The sequence below is a fragment of the Notamacropus eugenii genome, chromosome 2 (genome assembly GCF_028372415.1).
Source record: "Notamacropus eugenii isolate mMacEug1 chromosome 2, mMacEug1.pri_v2, whole genome shotgun sequence".
NCBI lineage: Eukaryota > Metazoa > Chordata > Mammalia > Diprotodontia > Macropodidae > Notamacropus > Notamacropus eugenii.
Genome location: NC_092873.1, coordinates 387,268,167 through 387,287,032, shown reverse-complemented (window position 1 = coordinate 387,287,032; position 18,866 = coordinate 387,268,167). Strand labels below are relative to the sequence as shown.

The window sequence follows — 18,866 nt, the reverse complement described above, 5'->3', positions numbered from 1 at the left end:
AGGGCGGGGAGATCTCTCTCCCATCACGTTTCTCACGGGAAGAGGCGGAAATACACGAGATAGCTCGGTTCACCTCGATTCCCAGCCGTTTCCTGGGGGGGTCTCGTGAGAGCTCTAAGATTTAGAAGTTCCCACCTTTACCCGCCCGAGACTGTCCACACGGAATTGAGCTTCCAACCCCAACAAGAGAGCAGCTCAGGTTGGGGGGGAAGGCATAATTCTTGGTTAACTGTAAGTACCTTTTCTAAAAATCTGATAGAGTAAGCTGGCTGTTTCCAGTAGGAGCTCATGAGCTACAGTGATAAGATATCCACCCAGAGGGTTACTCTTACAACCCTGAGAGTAGAAGCAGTCACAATGTGAGTTGGTGCTTTAGTCATGGTGCTTTAAGGGTGCTGATGTCCCACTTTACTTGTCACAACCAGGAAATATCAGGAACTGACCAGTGATTGTCCCCCCTCCCCTCTTCTTCACCCCATGTTCAGCATGTAAGTTTTTGAAGATGGGTCCAGTGGAGCAAGTGAGGCTGGTGATTTTGCACAGTGTTCCCTCACTTCAATTCACTTGCAAATCAATTCACTCCCCAAATCATTTCAAGCCCCCAACACCTGAGAAAGGCCTAAAGCATGGATTGGCCAATCAGGAGAGGCATTTTGCCCCACTCTGAGCTTATCATACCATAATACTTTGTATACTCTGGCATAACAGACGCACATTGCTCTTTAAATGAACCCAAAATGCCCCTTCCTGTGTCAGCAACTACAAGGTCAGATGAAGCTGACCAGGAGCATTCTTCTGTCTATGACTGCCAAGAATAAGATGACTTGAACTAGACACTGTCTTAAATAATGGAACTTTTCTTATCTTGGTATTTTATGAACATATGCTATGCTGTTTTATATCATGCTACATTAATGATAGAAGAAACATAGATATCCTAGATTTATAATTTCAGTTAGATACTTTAACATTTCTCCTAGCTCACTGTATTTACAACCTATCCAATTAATAAAATTTCTTTTTTGTATTATGGTTAACACATATGAAAACCATAATTTTAGCTGATATAGGCATGCTGAGCCAAGAAGGAGAGGGAAGAGTGAATTGCTCTGACGGTAGAATATCTCTTGTGTCTGTCCATCCTTGAGTTCATTGTCTACAGTGAACTTCTATGCATATCTCTATATGCATGTTCCACAAGATTTGAGAGAAATAAATACTCACACGCAGCCAAATTTTATTTGTCTTTCTAAGAACAAACTTCTCATTGGTTGACACAAGTCATGACCGCACCTCCCTGATCACATGGTCCTCTTCAAGAACAAAGGACAGTTTTGTAGATGTCAGAGAAGGGAACTGTGGTGATTAGAGGAGGGTGGTGCCAGACAAGAGGAGGATGTATGTGTTCAGGGAAGGGCAGGTGGAGTGGGGAGAGGATGTCCAAAGGAGACAGCCTGTTTCAAGAGGGTCTTATGGATATCAGAGAAGCTCCCAAAATCCAAGGTTTTTCCAAACTATGTATAGTAAAATATTTGGGAGTTATGTTAATATTTATGCAACAACTTGATAGATGTCAAGGTTATGGGTGGGTACTTTTTTTTATCAGATTGCCTTCTAATATGTATGTAAACATCAAAGTGCCAGGTCAATCACAACCATAAAAAGGAGGGACTTTCAAATGGCCCCTTCTCTTCCATTTTAAGGACTTCCAAGTCAAACTTGAGACCACAACAGTCATTCCTACACCTCCCCTTACCAAAACGTCTTCCCAAACTGTATTTTCTTTCCCCATCAGCACATGATTCATTCTTAAATGAAAAACTTCCTTCATATAAGAACACAGCAAATAGTTATCTAGTTGCTGCTTTAAGATTCAAAAACCTGATGTGACTGCAGTCATGGTTACTGCATGAACTTCTGTTTTTGTGGTTAGATATTTCTCCCTCTAGTTTTTCAGAGATCTGCAGCAAACCTACCAATATGTGAAAACTATAAATAGGGAGGTGTGGGAAGAGGAATGGGGGTCCATCTCAAAACAACTAAAATGTGGAACTAAGTTTTCTAGAGAGGCAGAATAAGATGGGTAAATGTTTAGCTATGAGTAAAGGGCAGGGTGGTGTATGCTACAAAGGAAAGGAGATGGGACAGAATTGGGAGACAGAAAAGGGGAAAACTTTGAAAAAGATGAGAAAATCTGGTATAAGCACTGGAAAGAGCACGTTCTGAATCAGAAGACTTGCCTTCAAAGTGCACCTCTGATACATATTGTCAGTGTGACCTTGGGAAGTCACTAACCTTAGTTTCCTCTTGTAAAATGAGAATTGCATTAAATGGCCTCTATGGTCCCTTTTAGTTCTCTATCAATGGCCTGCAATTTTATGGGAGTTATTGCTGGAAGGAATCTCAGAGGTTATTTGGTTGAAATTTCTTATTTTAGAGATAAGGATGTTTAAGCTCAGAAAGATTAAGTGATTTATTCAAAGCAACACAGGTAAAAAAAATAACAGCTTAGATTCAAACTCAAGTCCTTTGATTCTAAATCCAGTGTTCTTTTTGCAACTCAATTCTTTCTATTAAGTTGAACTTGCCTTCTTGAGAAAATCACTGGTTGCCTAATAAGCTATGTGCATGTATGTACTTTGATGAGCAAATTAAATTAAAAGGAGAATTGGGAAGCATTTAGACATGAATATGAAATTGTCATTTATTCACTTCTCACTAGACCCAGTTTTAGGATCCTTGAAGAAAATGAGTTGGTACTTCAATCAGATAGATGGAGGCATAGGTCATCTCCTTGATTGTCTGCTATGCTATTTAAATGTCCATTTTTATATCTTTCTGAGCAGTGTACAAGATGTTAGATATGGCCTAATAGCTTTCTAATCAATCAATAAACACTTATTAAGCACTGATTATGTGCTAGGAACTCTACTAGGTACAGGAATGTCAGTACAGAGAATGAAAAGATTCCTTCTCATGAGGACTGTACGTTCCAAATGGGGAAGACAAGAACATTTGGCACATACTCTGCAGCTACTCTCCTTGGCCTTGGAAAGTTGGCTACTGTTCTAGTTGGGGGTACTTTTCTAGGATTATAACTCATGAGTGCCTACCAGCATGCTGCCCTCATTGATTACATTACATTACATTACAACTGTAATTGTAAATAAATGGTAGTATTAAACATCACACATATACCCCAAAAGTCTGCAATATATTCTCCTACTAGTACATGCAGAGTTCAGGGGAAAGAGGGCTCAAATTTATAGAATACATATGATAAAGTGGTAATTCACAGCTCCAAGTTTTGCTTGGTTCTTTTCTCTTCTTTATAGGGTACTCACGGAGGGGAGCTAGGTGGTACGGTGGATAGAGAACCAGTGCAGGAGTCAGAAGGACCCAAGTTCAAATCTCACCTCAGACACTTGACACTCACTAGCTGTGTGACCTTGGGCAAGTCACTTAACCCCAATTGTCTCATCCTGTCTCATCTCCAGTCATCCTGATGAATATCTGGTCACTGGATTCAGATGGCTCTGGAGGAGAAGTGAAGCTGGTAAACTGCACAGCCCTCCCTCCCTCAAAAATAAGTCATGTCATTATTTCTCTGATGGCATGATCTTCTTTGGCAACAAAGGATGAACACACACATCATCAGGGTACTCACAAAGTTCCCTTAGGTACTTTCTCCTGGGATCCTCATAATGCCTTCAATTTGCCTTTCCTCATCACATCCACTCTTTTCTTGTTGGATGGGTTGTTGAAACGCACACTGATGCATTGTTGGTAGAGTTGTGAATTGATACAAACAATATGGAAAGCAGTTTGGAATAATGCAAATAAAATGATTAAAATATCCATATATTCTGATTAGGGGATATGGCTAAACAGATTGTGGTACAGGAATGCAATGGAATATTACTGTGCTGTGTGAAACAACAAAGATGGTGAATACAGAGAAGCAGCGAAAGCCTTACATAAACTAACAAAGCAGAGCCAGGAAAAAATGGGCACAATGATGACAATAATGCAAATGTAAAGAACAATGGCCATGATAATCAAAACTGAATTGTAAAATTATAAAGCTTGGCCCAAAAGAAGGCATATTACAAGATACCATTCCTGGCACGCAGCAAGTACTAAGAAATGCTTATTGATTGGCACCTCCCTGAAATCTTTTGAAGAGGTGGATTTCCAAAGATGTGAAATATTCCAATAAAAAACCAGATGTTTTTGAATACATTGATTGATTTTGATGATTTTCTCCCCCTCATCTTCCTCTTTTAAACATTTCTTTATTATAGGAGCTGGATCTTCAGAAGGGAGTAGAGGGTACGCGGAAGGATACAAGGAGAAATGTAAGCGATATAAAAAACAAAAGATATCAACAAAAAACTACCCAAAATAAGGACACACAGCAAAAATATAAACTGAATGAATATATAGTAGTTAAATACGAGATAGATTGAGATCACTAATAGTTGGTAGGATCAGGAAAGGAAAGGGCAGAAAATGGCACTTAAGCTTTAATTTAAAGGAAGAAAGAAACCCTCTAGGGCAAGGTAAAGAGGGAATGTATCCTGGGAGTCTGTGTGTGCGTGTGGTTTGTGTTTAGTTGTGTTTGACTCTTCATGACCCCATTTGGGGCTTTATTGGCAAAGATACTTGGAGTAGTTTGTCATTTCCTTCTCCAGCTCATTGTACAGATAAGGAAACTGAGGCAAAGAGGGTTCAGTGACTTCCTCAGGGTCACACAGCTAGGAAGTGTCTGAGGTCACATTTGAACTCAGGTCTGCTTGACTCCAGGCCTGGACCTGTATCCCCTGTGTCACCTAGCTATCTATTCTGGGCATGTAGGAAAGCCTATAAAGAAGCACAGAGATGGGAGCCAGAGCCTCATATGTGAAAAAGAGAAGGAAGGCCTGTTTGGTCAAATTGCAGGATGTGGATGAGGGAGGCTTGAAAAAATTAGTTGGCAGGGGTGAGAGGCAGAGTAAGAGGGTTTTAAAAGTTAAAAGGATAATTCTAGGGGCAATAAGAACCCACTGGAGTTGATTGCATAGAGAAGTGACATATCAGATCTGCATTTAAGTAAAAATCACTTCAGTAGTCATGTGTAGGATGGATTGGAGCAATGAGACAATTGAGATAGGGAGATTAATCTGGAAGCTTCTGCAATGATTTAGTTGAGAGGTGTTAAGAGGTCCCCTGAACTTGTCTTTTTGAGGTGCCATATTTTCCAGAAACACTGGACCTGGAGTATGCAAGAAACCCTGAACACATCAAGGACAAAGTCACCCATCCTGAGCCGAAAGGATTTGTTATTTGCAGCCCAAGTTGGACTCCCTGTGGGTCCTTGTGAGTCAAGTCTGCCCAGACTGAGAAACTGTTTTGTGCAGCTGGGACCCTTGTACAGAAGTAGACCATCCTATCTTCATGGTCTAGCAGTTCCCAAAGGAAAAGAACGCTGCTTTTGTCATTTTATTTATTCATGATTTCTCCTCTCTCTCAGGAGAGGATTAGTCCTGTTCCCCTCTCTTATGACTTCCTCTTTTCCCTGTAACTTAAATATCCAAGACTTTACCTGCCTTGCTGGGCTCCAGTTCCCATATGAATGTCCTTTCTCTTGTAATAAATCCAGTTCCAACACGTCTCATGGACTTGTGATATGGTTTTTCATTAACAGAAGTGAAGAGGGCCTTAACTAAAGTGATAATGGTGTGAGTAGAGAGGGGGGCTCAGATAGGAGAGATATATTGGAGGTGAAGAAGGCAAGAATTAGCAACTCTGGATATGGGAAGTGAGAAAGGGTAAAAAGTTGAAGATAATGGCAAAGTTGCAAAACTGGGAGACAGAAGAATTGGGGTGCCTTATCGAGAAGTTTGGAACAGGGGAAGGTTTAGGGTAAAAAATGAATTCAGTTTTAAACATATTAAGTCTGAGATGTCTTCTGGATATTAAGTTTAAAATATCCAATAGGCAATCAGTAATGTGAAACTGAAGGTCAGGGGAGAGACTAGGGTTGAATACATAGATTTGGGAGTTATCTCTGTGTAGTAGAATACATGAGAGCTGATGAAGCTACCAAGTGAGAAAGAATGAAGAGAGAGAAGAGCATAGGACCTAGGATAAACCCTTTGGTAACATCTATGGTTACAGGTAAGGCTATAGATGATGCTCCAGAGGGGATTGACAAGGAATGATTAGGCAGGTAGGAAGATACAAACTGCTGGAGAAGATGGGATCAAGTATACATGCAGAAAGGTTGGCCTTGTCAAGAAGATGGTCCACCTAGGTTCATATATTGAGAAGGGACCTTTGAGTCAAACCCCCTCACTTTGCAGATGAGAGAGGTTAGTGACTAACCCAAAGTCACAAGGCTAATAAGTATCTAAGATAGGACAGGAACCCATATCTTCCTGGCTCAAAGTCCAGAACTCCAAGTACAGCGGATGATGGAAAAGAGGGCAGAGTAGGCTATGCTTTCATGGGATTTTGAGATAAAGAGCTCAGTTTGAATGACCTCAATTTTCTTTTTTTACATAATTAATTTGTTTATTTTTAGTTTTCAGTATTCTCTTCATAAGTTTTAAATTTTCTCCCCCTCCTTCCCACCTCCCTCCCCAGGACAATTTGCAGTCTCATATAGACTCTACACATATATTCCTATTAAACAAATTTTCACATTAGTTATGATGCATTGAAGAATTATAACGAATGGGAGAAACCATGAGAAAGAAAACAAAACAAAACACAACCTCGATTTTCTAAGGAAAGTAAAAGGCAAGGTCCTAAACTGGAAGAGAGGGGACGTGGTGAGGGGGGCAAAGTTTGAGAAGGGAAGAAAAGGATCCAACCTTATTTTCAAAATTGAGAAAATTGACACATTGCTTCTCATAAGAATTTTCAGGTACCAGCAGAGAAGAAAACAGAATAATGAAGATAAGTCATGCAAAAGTACTATACCCTATAGCGTATATGGTTTAAAAGAAAAGAACAGAAAGAAAAGAAAAGAAAAAAGTAATCCTTGCTCCTGCTTTAAAGGAACCAGCACATGTAATCAATCTGAGTCAGAGAGGAAGGCTGGAGTGGAATTTTGATAAAATCTGTGATATAAAGGTCTAGATATTTTCCTTTTTCTTTGTTTTTTATAACGACAAAAGAAAAATGATGTGCTACACCTCAGGGAAAGCTAGCTTAGGTTTATCCTTCTGCTTTGACACTCTGTACTGATTTCCAGGAAAGAAAATATAGTTCATATTCTCCCTTCTTGTTAGTGGCAAGGACAATTCTTCCAGGCTGGCTTTACACATATCAAGTCCAGGGGCTAATTCTTTTCCATTCTTAGAAAATATCAGCAATTTCCTGTTTAAGGCTTCCTTGGTCACAGCAGCAGGACATTTGGAGGGATTTCTCTGCTCTCCCTCCCTTTCAGAAGGGGAACATTTGTATAATGCTCTTTGGGAGCTTATCATTGCGTATAGCATTTCGGGGAACAATCCAGGCCAAGCTTATATAAAATCAGGCCACAGGAAAGGTGGCCTCATTTGGTTCTGTACAAGCGTTGTTATAAGATGAAAAGTGCTGAGTGAGATGGATGAGTTGGGTGTTCGGAATACGGGGGAAGAGCAGGCATTAATGAATCACAATCTAAGGTTTGTCCGTGACAATCACAACTTACGGGGAAAGGACAAAAGGAGAGAGGAAGAAAGGAAAAAGGGAATATAAAAATAATATATTTCATGGGGGCTAGAAAGAAGAGAATGAAAAGAGAAATATAGAGAACATTCTCTTTGTTCTTCATGCTGAGCTTCTGAGAAATGATGATCTCACCTGGATTCTGGCTATAGCAAGAGATGAGCAGGGAGTGAAGAATGGGTGTGGAGGGGAGGGCAAAACAAAAAGGTCTTCAATCCAATGGATATGTCATCTTGTCAAAATGTTTTGTGAGGAAATTGATAAACCAGCCTCAGACAAATCAAGAAAATAAAAGCTTCTTCAAGAGGAAGAAAGAAGGATGGGAAATTCATTAACTTATTCATTCACTTGACAGAAATATTTTAAGTGCCTCTTACACTTAATTCAATTCCCTGAATATGTACTGGCACTATGCTAGGCACCAGGGATGCAAAGTTCAAAAATGATATGTCCCTGCCCTCAAGGAGATTACAGTATATTATATATATATATATATATATATATATATATATATATATATACACTTATATGTATATATTAATATACACACAAGTAAATATAGAGCGGAGTATGATAGGGACAAAGGACAGAGCCATGAAAAATGGCATAGAAAAATTTGAGGATGGAGAAAGAGAATATTCTTGGTTGGAAGGAGGGATAGTGATGTTTGAATATACATAGGGCACCTTGCTGAGCCTCTAAATACAGCTGGGGTAGAAACAACCATTTGGAAACAAGAGGAGCTGGTTTTTGGCCTCATGTGACTGAAGGACTGGTATTATACGATTACAAAAAAGTCTTCTAATTGTCTGCTAAGACAGAAGAACTGATCACACAGGGGTTGCTGAGCCAGAACTCAGTGGATAAACAAAAGGGATGGCTTACTCTTCATGTCTCTCTTTCCTTGGGGGCTTCAGGTGGGGGAAGGGCAGCAACTCAGTCTCTTATCCAGCTGTAAGCAAATAGCTGCCTCTGATTCTTTATATTTATTCTTACCTGATCTTTTGCAAATGAATATTCTTAGAGGGGAGTGTCCAAGTGACCTTGTGAGTTTAGGAGATCCAGAGTTCCATAAGATGCCCTGTCCTCTGTTAGAGATAAGTGGTATCAATTATAGTGTCTATCATAGTCAAGAGCAGTAGCCACAGCAGTCTAAAGGTGACTGAGCACCAACTTTGACAAGGTAGTGCCCATGCAGCTACCTTGTGAACACTGTAAGACCTAGGAAGATCGTGTGGTAACATCCAGAGACTTCTCTTCTGCAGCACTGGAGAAGTAGAGGACAAAGAGAATTATCATCAGCTGAGCCTCCTGGTCTAGCAGAAAAGTAGATCATATAAGCAGAGGAACAGCCCAGTTTTGCATTAGTGTAATATCCTAGCCCTGAAACAGATCAGTCCTGTTCAGCAGCAGATCAACCTATCCAGCAAAGATGTCATTTCTCAGAAGGAGGCAGCCCAGAAGGAGGTGAGCAGTGGAATGACTTATCCATCCTTAAACTTTATGAGGGCTCTACAAAGGGAAAAGAGGATTTCTAAAAATAAGGCATGATCTACCACATACGTCTCACTATCATTGTCCTTACTGTCAGTGAACACCCACTCAATATGTAGATTTATGAGAGAATAAGTCTAGGCTTTTGGGGGAATGCCACAGAACATAACCGGTCAGCGTGAGTTTCCAGTTGAAGAAGTAGTCCCGAAGGGTGTGCTACACAGGGAAAGAAGGATTTCCACAGATAGAGAAAAAAAGCAAGTACATTCAAGTCCAAGGGGATTGAAGAACTATTTTAGGGAAGAATTAGTAGTCCAATTTGACAGAAAGTGGCATGACTGAATGTGAAGTCATGAACATAATGTGAAAAAAAAGGTTCAAAAGGTAAATTAGAGCCAAATTATGGAAGGTCTCAAATACCAGGCTGAAGAAATTATATTTCTTTCTGAAAGGAACAGAGCTACTGAGGGTTTTTTGGGCAGAGGAATGACATGATCGGAACCTTGCTTTAAGGAAGATTATTTTGACAGTTGTGAATAATGAATTAGAAAAGGTAGAGATTGGAGCCAGATGATCATCTAAGAGATTATTAAAATTGTCCAGGTGGGAAGTGATGAAGACCTGAATGAAGGCAGCCCACGTAATACACTGGGAGGGGGGTGGGAATACAGGTCGTTTTACAGAAAAAATCCTTTTATTATGGGAATTTGCTCTGCGAAGTTTGTATTCAGTCAAAGGCCCCCACTTAAGGACCTAGAGAGCCACATGTGGCCTCGAGGACGCAGGCTCCCCACCCCTGGTGTAAGATGTGTACAACAATTTGTGGGTGAGTGCTAGGTGGCACAGTGGAGACAGACTGGAGGTGGGAAGACTCACCTTGTAGATTTCAAAGCTGGCCTCGGATACTGACTAGCCGTGTGACCCTGGGCGAGTCCCAGTACTCTGATTCGTCAGTTTCCTTATCTGTAAAGTGAGCCGCAGAAGGAGATGGCAAACTACGGTATCTTTGCCAAGAAAACCCCAAAGGGTTACGAAATAGGGACAGGACTAACCAACAACACAGAGAAAGACGCATCTCCATTGCAAATAAGAACAATTGTATATGATGCGGAGGTAGGTGATGTCGGGGCTCCAGGAACTGAGTCAGTGCAAACATCCAACTTCTTTCTCAGAATCGGTGGAGGAAGCAAAGCGACCGGGATGTGCGATCGATCACTCCTACCTCCGCCAGGTCTTACTTTCTCCTCCTCCTCCTCCTCCTTTTGGTTCAGGTTGTGAAAGAGACTGGTTCGCTGCTCAGCCTCCGGGCTGCAGTGCGACCCTCCGCCCTCCAGGGGGCAGCACGTCATCTCTGGAAGGTACCGTCAGAGCCATCCGCGTCCCTCCCGGCGGCGAGCGGAAGGAGAGCTCCCCTCTGGCTCTCGGGCCCAATCGTTGGCCGCGGCGCAGGCGCTGCCGCGTTGGCGGAAGTGCCGGCCCCGTCTCCCGCCTCCTGTCTCCGGCTCGGCTTCGGGCTCCTTCCTGCGTTGACCGAGGCTGCCGGAGTTGGGCCCGAGGCGGGCTCGCGCCGGGCAGGATGGAGAAGAGGAGGATGAACCTGCCCAAAGGGCCGGATACGCTGTGCTTCGACAAGGACGAGTTCATGAAGGTGCGGGCGCGCCGGGCTGAGGGCCCAGCGACTCCTCCCCTCGGCGGGGCCCCGGTGCCCCCGGGGGCGGGCACTGCCTGGAGGGGCTGCTGCTGCGTCTGCCGCCGCCAGCTCCGGTCCGAGCGCGACCCTCGGCAGGGAGTGGACGCTGGGGGAGGGGGGGGGAGCGGGGCAACCGACCCAAACTTTGAGAAGTCCGGGGCAGCTCTAGGAGCCCGGGCTTGTTAGCCTGGCCCTCAAGGCTCCCCACGCCGGGCTTCCTTAGGGGGCAGCGGCGTCCTGGCCAGGTCAGAGTTAGAGCGGACCTCGGCTTCCTACCCTTGCCCGGGTCGCGAACCCTTTGGGCAGCCTGGTGAAGGCTGTCGATGCCTTTCCAGAACAGTGTTTTTACATGCATTAAGTGAAACAGCCCGTCGGTAAACAGTTCTTAAGTGCTCCCCGTGTGCCAGGCTGGCACAGAGGTGGTGACAGCTCTTGCTCTCGAGCAGCTTGAAGTCTGACGGGGCGAGAATTATGCAGACAGCTGTGCTTTGTGCAGAGAGAAGAGAAGCACAGAAATTAAAGGTTAGGACCTAGAAAGGCTTCTTGCAGAAGAAAATGGGGTTCAAACCGAGATTTGAAGAAAGCCGAAGGCGGAGGTGGAGGTAGAGAAATCCCAGCAGGAGGGATGATCGGGGAAAATGCCTGGAATCAGGACTTGGAGGGTCTTGTTCTAGGAACAGCAAGGAAGCCAGGGTCACCCTTTGGGTGAGAAGACTGTGAAGGCGGGGGCTGAGGGGGCAGTTTATAAAGAGCTTTGAACGCCAAACAGGGTTTTATACTGAATCCTGGAGGTAATGGGGAGCCACTGGAGTTCACGTTGGAAGGGGACGTACACTTTAGGGACGTCACTTTAGCATGTAAGGGGGACTGAAGTGGGGAGAGATTTGTGGCGGGGAGACCAACCTGCCGCCTAGGGCATCAGTCCAGTTTTGAAGAGATGAGGGCCTGCACCAGGTGGTGACAGTATGAAAGGAGAGGACATACGTAAGAGATGGTACTAAAGTAAAATTGACAGGCTTTTGTGATGACAGAGAAGGAGTCAGGAATGGTACTTAAGTTGCACACCTGAGGGACTTTAAGGATGGGAGAGTGTGTGTATACATATGCATATATGTAGCATTGAAAAGGAACATAGATTGCAATAAAGATGTATTTTTTTCCTATTCAAGTTAATGGGCCCACTGAAATCCATGTGCCCCAGAACCTGCTTGGAGTAGGTAGCCTCTGAGGTCTCTTTATCTTCTGTAATCTAGTCCATTCTCTTGCTAATGGTATGAATTCCTTTTGTGACGTCCTGAACAGGCGCTGTGTGGTTGTGGGTAGAATTCTGGCCCCAAAGATAAGAAGACCTAGGTTCATATTCCAGCTTTGATACATCCTGGTTTTGTGACCTTGGCCAAGTTGCTGTCTCAGTGTTCTAGACTAGCAGTGTCAGACTCAAATAGAAATGGATCACTGCTGATTGCATATTGATTTAGAAAACTGCAAATTAACATTATCTCTATTGTACTGTATTTTTGCAGTCTGATGGAGGAATATATTTTCCAAATATTTAATATATTTATCTAGTTTTTAAATTTTAATCTATATTTTAATGCCTCAATTTCCTCTACTCACTCTTTTCTGAACTTTTTACATTCTAACCTTGGACTTCATCACTCAATTGAAATTGATTCCTGCAGAGTTGTCAGGTGTCCAATCTAATGGCCTTTTCTCAGTCCTTATCCTTCTTGACTTTTATATAGCACCTGACATTGTTAACCACCCCCCTCTTATTGAATACTCTCTTCTTTGGGAGTTTGTGACATTGCCCTCTCTCTCTCCCTCTCTCTGTTCTCTGACTGTACTTTCTGGATTCGTTATCCACATTGTCATCCTAGTAACAGTGGGTGTACCCCATGGTTCTGTCCTGGGCCTTCTTTTCTCACTATAGTCTCCGCTCCTGTAGTTATTCTCTCTACAGATGATTTCCAGATCTAGGTGGTGCAGTGGATAGAGTGCTGGGCCTGAACTTAGGGAGATCTAAGTTCAAATCTGGCCTTAGACACTAACTGTGATAGGGCAAGTCACTTAATGTCTGTCTGCCGCAGTTTCCTCAACCTTAAAATGGGGATCATAATAGGACCTACATCTCAGAGTTTTTGTGAGAATCAAATCTGATATTTATAAAGGACTTTGCACAGTACCTGGCACATTAGGTACTATATAACTGCTATTATTGCTGTCGTTATTATCCTTAGTACCTGTATATTCAGTTTGTCTCTCTCCTGAGCTTCAGCCTCATATCACTAACAACCTGTTGGTTGTATGAAATTGAATGTCCGGTATACTTCTTAAAACTCAACATTTATAAAACAAAAATCTTCCTCAAACCCTCCAATATACCCAAATTTAAATTCAGTTTCTCTCAAGGGTAACACCATTCTTTTAGTCTCCAAGTTTTGTAACCTCTGTGTTATCCTTGATTCCTCACTCTCCCTCACCCTACACATCCAGTTGCCAATTTTTCTATTTCTCCTTCCCAAATTTTTCTTCCTTCTGATGCCTTCTTTCTACTCAGCCACCACCTTAGTTCAGGCCCTCATTCCCTTTCACTTGAACTACTGCAGTGCCCAACTAATTGGTTTTCTTTCCCTTCTCCAATCCCCATCCTCTACAGAGCAATCCAAGTGAGTTTCCTTAACCACCAGTCCAGTCTTGTCACTCCCCGATTCAGTAAACTCCAGGGACTTGCATTTGTCTTTAGACTAAAATGTGTAACTCTTCTGTTTTGTTCGTAAAGCCCTTTATGATGTAGCTACAACTTATCTTTCCAGATGAATCACATAAACGTCACTTCCTTCCCTCAATCAGTTGTGCAGCCAAGCCACCCTCTCTGCTTCTCCCATTTTTGTAGTGGCCATCACCCCTGCTTGGTTTGCACTTCTTCCTCAAGATACCTCATAGAATCCCTCCCTTCCTTCAGGATGCAGCTCAAGCACCACCTCTCTGAAACCTTCCCTGTTCTCCTCGCTTTCTCTCTGTACTGGGAGAGCTAAGAGTAGAAACCATTCCTTCTGATTTCTAATAGGTCATTGTTCTTTCTGTCTAATTGTGAGCATTATAGCTGCTGGGCTGTAGGACTCCTATGGATGAGTGAAAATAAGGTGTCTTTCAAGTTTGTCCCAGAGAGCACAGTCTAATCTTTCCCAAATTAAGTCACATTTATGTGAATAATAAAGGCACTTACCGAATGTAAGCTACAATAGAGGGTGCTCTTGTTTAATGCTGCCGCATCTTGAATTCTACAGAAAGTGAACGTCTCTACCATTTATATTGCTGATAGTCCTCTTAATTGATTTTTCCCTACAGCTTTGTAACTTGCAGCAGAAATAGGCATTTTCTTCTGTGTTGTTTATCTTAATATTTTCTTTTTCGAATGTTGGAAATTATTGTAAATATTGTATCCTGTTGTGTTTTTGTTTTTCAGGATGATTTTGATGTTGATCATTTTGTGTCTGACTGTAGGAAACGGGTCCAGTTGGAAGAGCTTAGAGATGATCTGGAGCTCTATTACAAACTTCTCAAAACAGCCATGGTAGAACTCATTAATAAGGATTATGCTGACTTTGTCAACCTTTCAACAAACTTAGTAAGCATTCAAAGCTGTATATTTATGTAGTTTTTAATGTTCTTATCCAAGTGGTTTTACATTTCTATTCTAGCTTTTATCCTTGATTGATTTTAGAAGTTTGAAGCAACTAGTTAACATAGAAGCTGAAGTTTGTTAAAAACCTGTTAATTTCTTTTCTTTCTTTTTTTTTTTAACTTGGGCATTTGAAAACCTATTTTTCTTTTTTCTTTTTTTTTTTTTAATTTTTTTATTTTTTTAATGTTTAACAATCACTGCCATACAATTGCGATTTTATCCCTCCCCACCCACCCCCCACTACCTCCCTCCCTCCCCACGACTGCATACAATTCTGTATAGATTCTACATATACTTTCCTATTGAGTATATTTTCACTACAGTCATGCTATGTAGTCAGACTAAGATAAATGAAAGAATCCGTATAACAAATCAGAACATGATACACAAACAGATACACATACACAAACATGATCTGCTACATTATGTGAGTGACTTCCATATTTCTCTCTCTGAGTGTGGAAGGCATTTTGCCTTGAGGTCCACCATTGGGATTTTTTTTTTTTTTCAGGAGTTCTTGTGTTATTACAAAAATCTAAGTCTACCAGAAAAAACTCTCACACACTGTGGTTGTTGCTGTGCATAAAGTTCTCCTGGTTCTGCTCCTTTCACTCAGCATCAGGTCATATAAGTCCTTCCAGGCCTCTCTGAAGTCTTCTTGTTCATCATTTCTTATGGCACAATAGTACTCCATTACATTCATATACCATAATTTATTCAGCCATTCCCCAATTGATGGACATCCCCTTGACTTCCAGTTTTTGGCAACTACATAGAGTGCTGCTATAAATATTTTTGTACATGTGGGACCCTTTCCCATTTTTATGATCTCTTGGGGATATAGTCCTAGTAGCGATATTGCTGGGTCAAAGGGTATGCACATTTTTGTAGCCCTTTGGGCATAGTTCCAAATTGCTCTCCAGAATGGTTGGATGCGCTCACAGCTCCACCAACAATGAATTAGTGTTCCAACTCTCCCACATCCTCTCCAGCATTTATCATTTTTTTGTTCTGTCATGTTTGCCAATCTTATAGGTGTGATGTGGTACCTCAGAGTTGTTTTGATTTGCATCTCTCTAACCAATAGTGATTTAGAGCATTTTTTCATATGATTATAGATAGCTTTAATTTCTTCCTCTGAAAATTGCCTGTTCATATCCTTTGACCATTTATCAATTGGGGAATGACTTGTATGATTATACATTTGGGTCAGTTCTCTATATATTCTAGAAATGAGGCCTTTATCCCCGAGCTTAGCTGTAAAAATTCTTTCCCAATTTACTACATCCCTCCGGATTTTGGTTGCATTGGGTTTGGTTGTGCAAAAACTTCTCAGTTTAATGTAATCAAAGTTATCCATTTTGCAGTTCATAATGCATTCTATCTCTCCTTTAGTAAAGAATTCTTCCCTTCTCCATAGATCTGATAAATACACTATTCCTTGCTTCTCCAGGAAAACCTATTTTTCTTTAAGTTGGTTCTTATGTTGGTCTGTCTTTTTCAATTAGCTTTGAAAAGAAGTTAGCACTTTATTAAATGGCAATAATATAATGATTGTGACTTTGGAGGAAACTTTCCAATTATTAAAGTAAAAACTTCAGTGACTCAGTCAAATTGGAAGACCAGTCTGAAATAGTAAAAAGTGAAAATAAAGGTTATTTTGAAAGAAATTTGCCATGGTTTGATTTATTTGCAAGTATAAATGCTAAATTGGAACTAGACTAAGGCAATATTTACCCTTAAATATCCTTAAGAGACTTGCTCTAAATAATTTATATAATTAGCCTCAGGAAGCTGTAATATACAAATGGAAAGGTTCAAATGCTGGAGGAAATAATATTTGAATAGTTTTCCTTCCTCTTTAGAATTTTAATTTGCTTTGTAAACTCTTCTTTTATTGATAATGCTAAAATAAACCAGCTTTTCCTCCCACTCAGTTTTCATCTGTCTTCTCCTGACTCTTTCTCTCTTTATCTCTCTGATTTTTGAAGTTTCATACAAAACAATTTTTATTATATTCCCATATAGTGTATGTTGGAAGACATTTTCAATGACAGTAGTTGGAAATTTATATTTCTGTTAGTTTGATTGTTTGTTGCAGCCTTATATAGTAGTAGACTTTTATATGATATAGAAAAGGAGGAACTGACAATTGAATGTAGATGTCAGGACAAGTGAATGTGAATCTAGTGTTATTTTCTTGTTGATACTCATTATAACTATCACTCCTGATAATTATGTGTTTGTTAACAAAATTTCCCATTTAGGTTGGCATGGACAAAGCCCTCAACCAGCTCTCTGTGCCTTTGGGGCAGTTACGAGAAGAGGTTATGGTGGGTACAAAATAATGTCATCTAATACATAATCAAACATGGAATGCTTATTATTTGTAGAGAAAACAATTGGGTGAATTACTATAACTTCAACCAGAAATGAAATGATGTATTGTTTTACATGTGATCTCACAATTTTTAAAAATTTTGATTTGATGAAAAAGATGAAAGCAACAGATTTTGTGAATGAAGGTGAAGGATCGTAAAACACCCTTGTTATCTGCTTCACAGGTGGAGTATATATAAATAATGGGCCATATATTTTGTTACTAATTCATGCCATATAGGCCCCTGAGCATTAATGTATGCTGAATCAGGAAGGGGCAGAGGATTCTCCTGATTGTGCTTTTTTTCTTCTTAGATTTGTGGGGGGTATTTTGGGGGTTAAATTGATCTTACAGAGCCCTTTGTTGTAGATTATTTAAAGTGGGAATCTACTTTTTAAAATCAATAGGTCTTTAATTATTTAGAAAGACATCATATAATCAAATTTACTTTAGATGAGTAGTCTTCAGCTTTTCCCTGAGTAGTGAATTTTGCTTTTTCTAAAAGTCTTATGATTATTGAAGCTACTGATGGAAGAATTGGCCATGTTGATACCCAGAATTCTTCCCTGCTCCTGAGAATCTGCCAAAGCATCCTAACATCAAAGGGGAGTGGTATGTTAAGGTCTCCTGAGGATGCCAAAACTCATGGCTGTATAAATATATGTCATTATTAGAACAATACCAACCTTGAAAGGAGATTCTGTGAATTTATTTCCAAAAATGCTTAAATTTATCATTTTTACTTAGTTTTGTCTTGCTTATGTATTGCTGTTGAATTGGTTTGTGTTAACATCAAATGTGTCAAAACCTTTTTTTCCAGGCCAGATTTTTGGTCTGTGCAGTTAGGTTCTTAAATATTTTTAGATATAATTAAAGTGTATGCCATTTTTATCTTGATTACAAACTATAGTTTCATGACCAAGTCTTCCCCATTCTTTATAAAAAGGCCTTCACTCATCTTACCATCCTCTTAAACTGTTGCTCTTTATCTTTTCCCTTGCACAGCTAAACTGTTAGGCAACAATTGTCTGCACTTGTCTCCTCTTTTCCTCATACATTTTCCAGTCCTTTTTAATTTCCAGTCCTTTTTAATTTGGCTTCCAATCTCATCATTCAACTGAGATTGTTTTCTTCAGGGTTACCAGTTATCTCTAAATTGCCACATCTTCTCCTTGACATTCTCAACTCTTTAGGTTTTCATGACACCAGTGTGTCCTTGTTCTCTAACCTTCTCCATCATACCTCCTAAGGGTGAGTATCACCAAAGGCTTTGTCCTGGGACCTGTTTTCCTCTTCCTCCATGCTATTTTCCTTGATGACCTCATCATCTCTCCCATAGTCAATTAACATCTGATCTGGTTCTCAGATCTACTTATATTCATGCCTAACCCACCTCCAGACCTCCAATCTTGCATTTCAAACTTTATGTTTCATAAGCATCTTAAACTCAACATGTCCAAAATTGACTGAGTTCATTACCTTTCCCTCCTAGCCTTGTCCTCTTCCTAATTTTCCTGTTACTGTCAAGGTTGCCACCATCTTCCCACTTATGTAGGCTTGTAATCCTTAATTCCTCACACTCTTTCACCACCCGCATACAGTTTGTTACCAAGGACTGTTGATTTTACCTTCTTACCATCTGTCACGTATGCCCTTTCCTTTCCTCTAACACTGTCCCCACTCTGGTACAAGCTGTTATCACCTGGTTCCTGGATTACTGCAATAGCCTGATAATTGGTCTTTCTGGTGCAAGTCTCTCCCCACTTCAGTCCGTGCTCCTCTCATTTGCCAAAGGATATTCCTAAAGTGTATGTTTGACCCTGTCATCCCCCAGCTCCAACTCCCAGAAAATTTCAGTAGTTCCCTATCACCTCCAGGATCAAATATAAAATCCTCTCTTTGACTTTTAAAACTTG

The 18,866-nt window shown here is 40.8% G+C and overlaps 1 protein-coding gene and 1 long non-coding RNA gene across 2 annotated transcripts in view; both read left to right on the top strand.

The window, feature by feature from the left end:
- The first annotated feature begins 1,348 nt into the window (after nucleotides 1–1,348).
- Nucleotides 1,349–5,650, top strand: LOC140524090 (uncharacterized). Its single transcript, XR_011973562.1, has 3 exons — nucleotides 1,349–1,503; nucleotides 4,305–4,358; nucleotides 5,228–5,650. It is a non-coding gene; the product is annotated as an uncharacterized lncRNA (long non-coding RNA).
- Nucleotides 5,651–10,633: 4,983 nt separating this feature from the next.
- COG2 (component of oligomeric golgi complex 2) overlaps nucleotides 10,634–18,866 on the top strand; it is a 60,458-nt gene continuing 52,225 nt past the window's right edge. Inside the window, exons 1-3 of the mRNA XM_072647462.1 lie at nucleotides 10,634–10,840; nucleotides 14,352–14,513; nucleotides 16,838–16,903. Of these exons, the coding sequence (XP_072503563.1) occupies nucleotides 10,769–10,840; nucleotides 14,352–14,513; nucleotides 16,838–16,903 (300 nt within the window). The 5' untranslated portion in view covers nucleotides 10,634–10,768. The remainder of the gene's footprint in view (nucleotides 10,841–14,351; nucleotides 14,514–16,837; nucleotides 16,904–18,866) is intronic.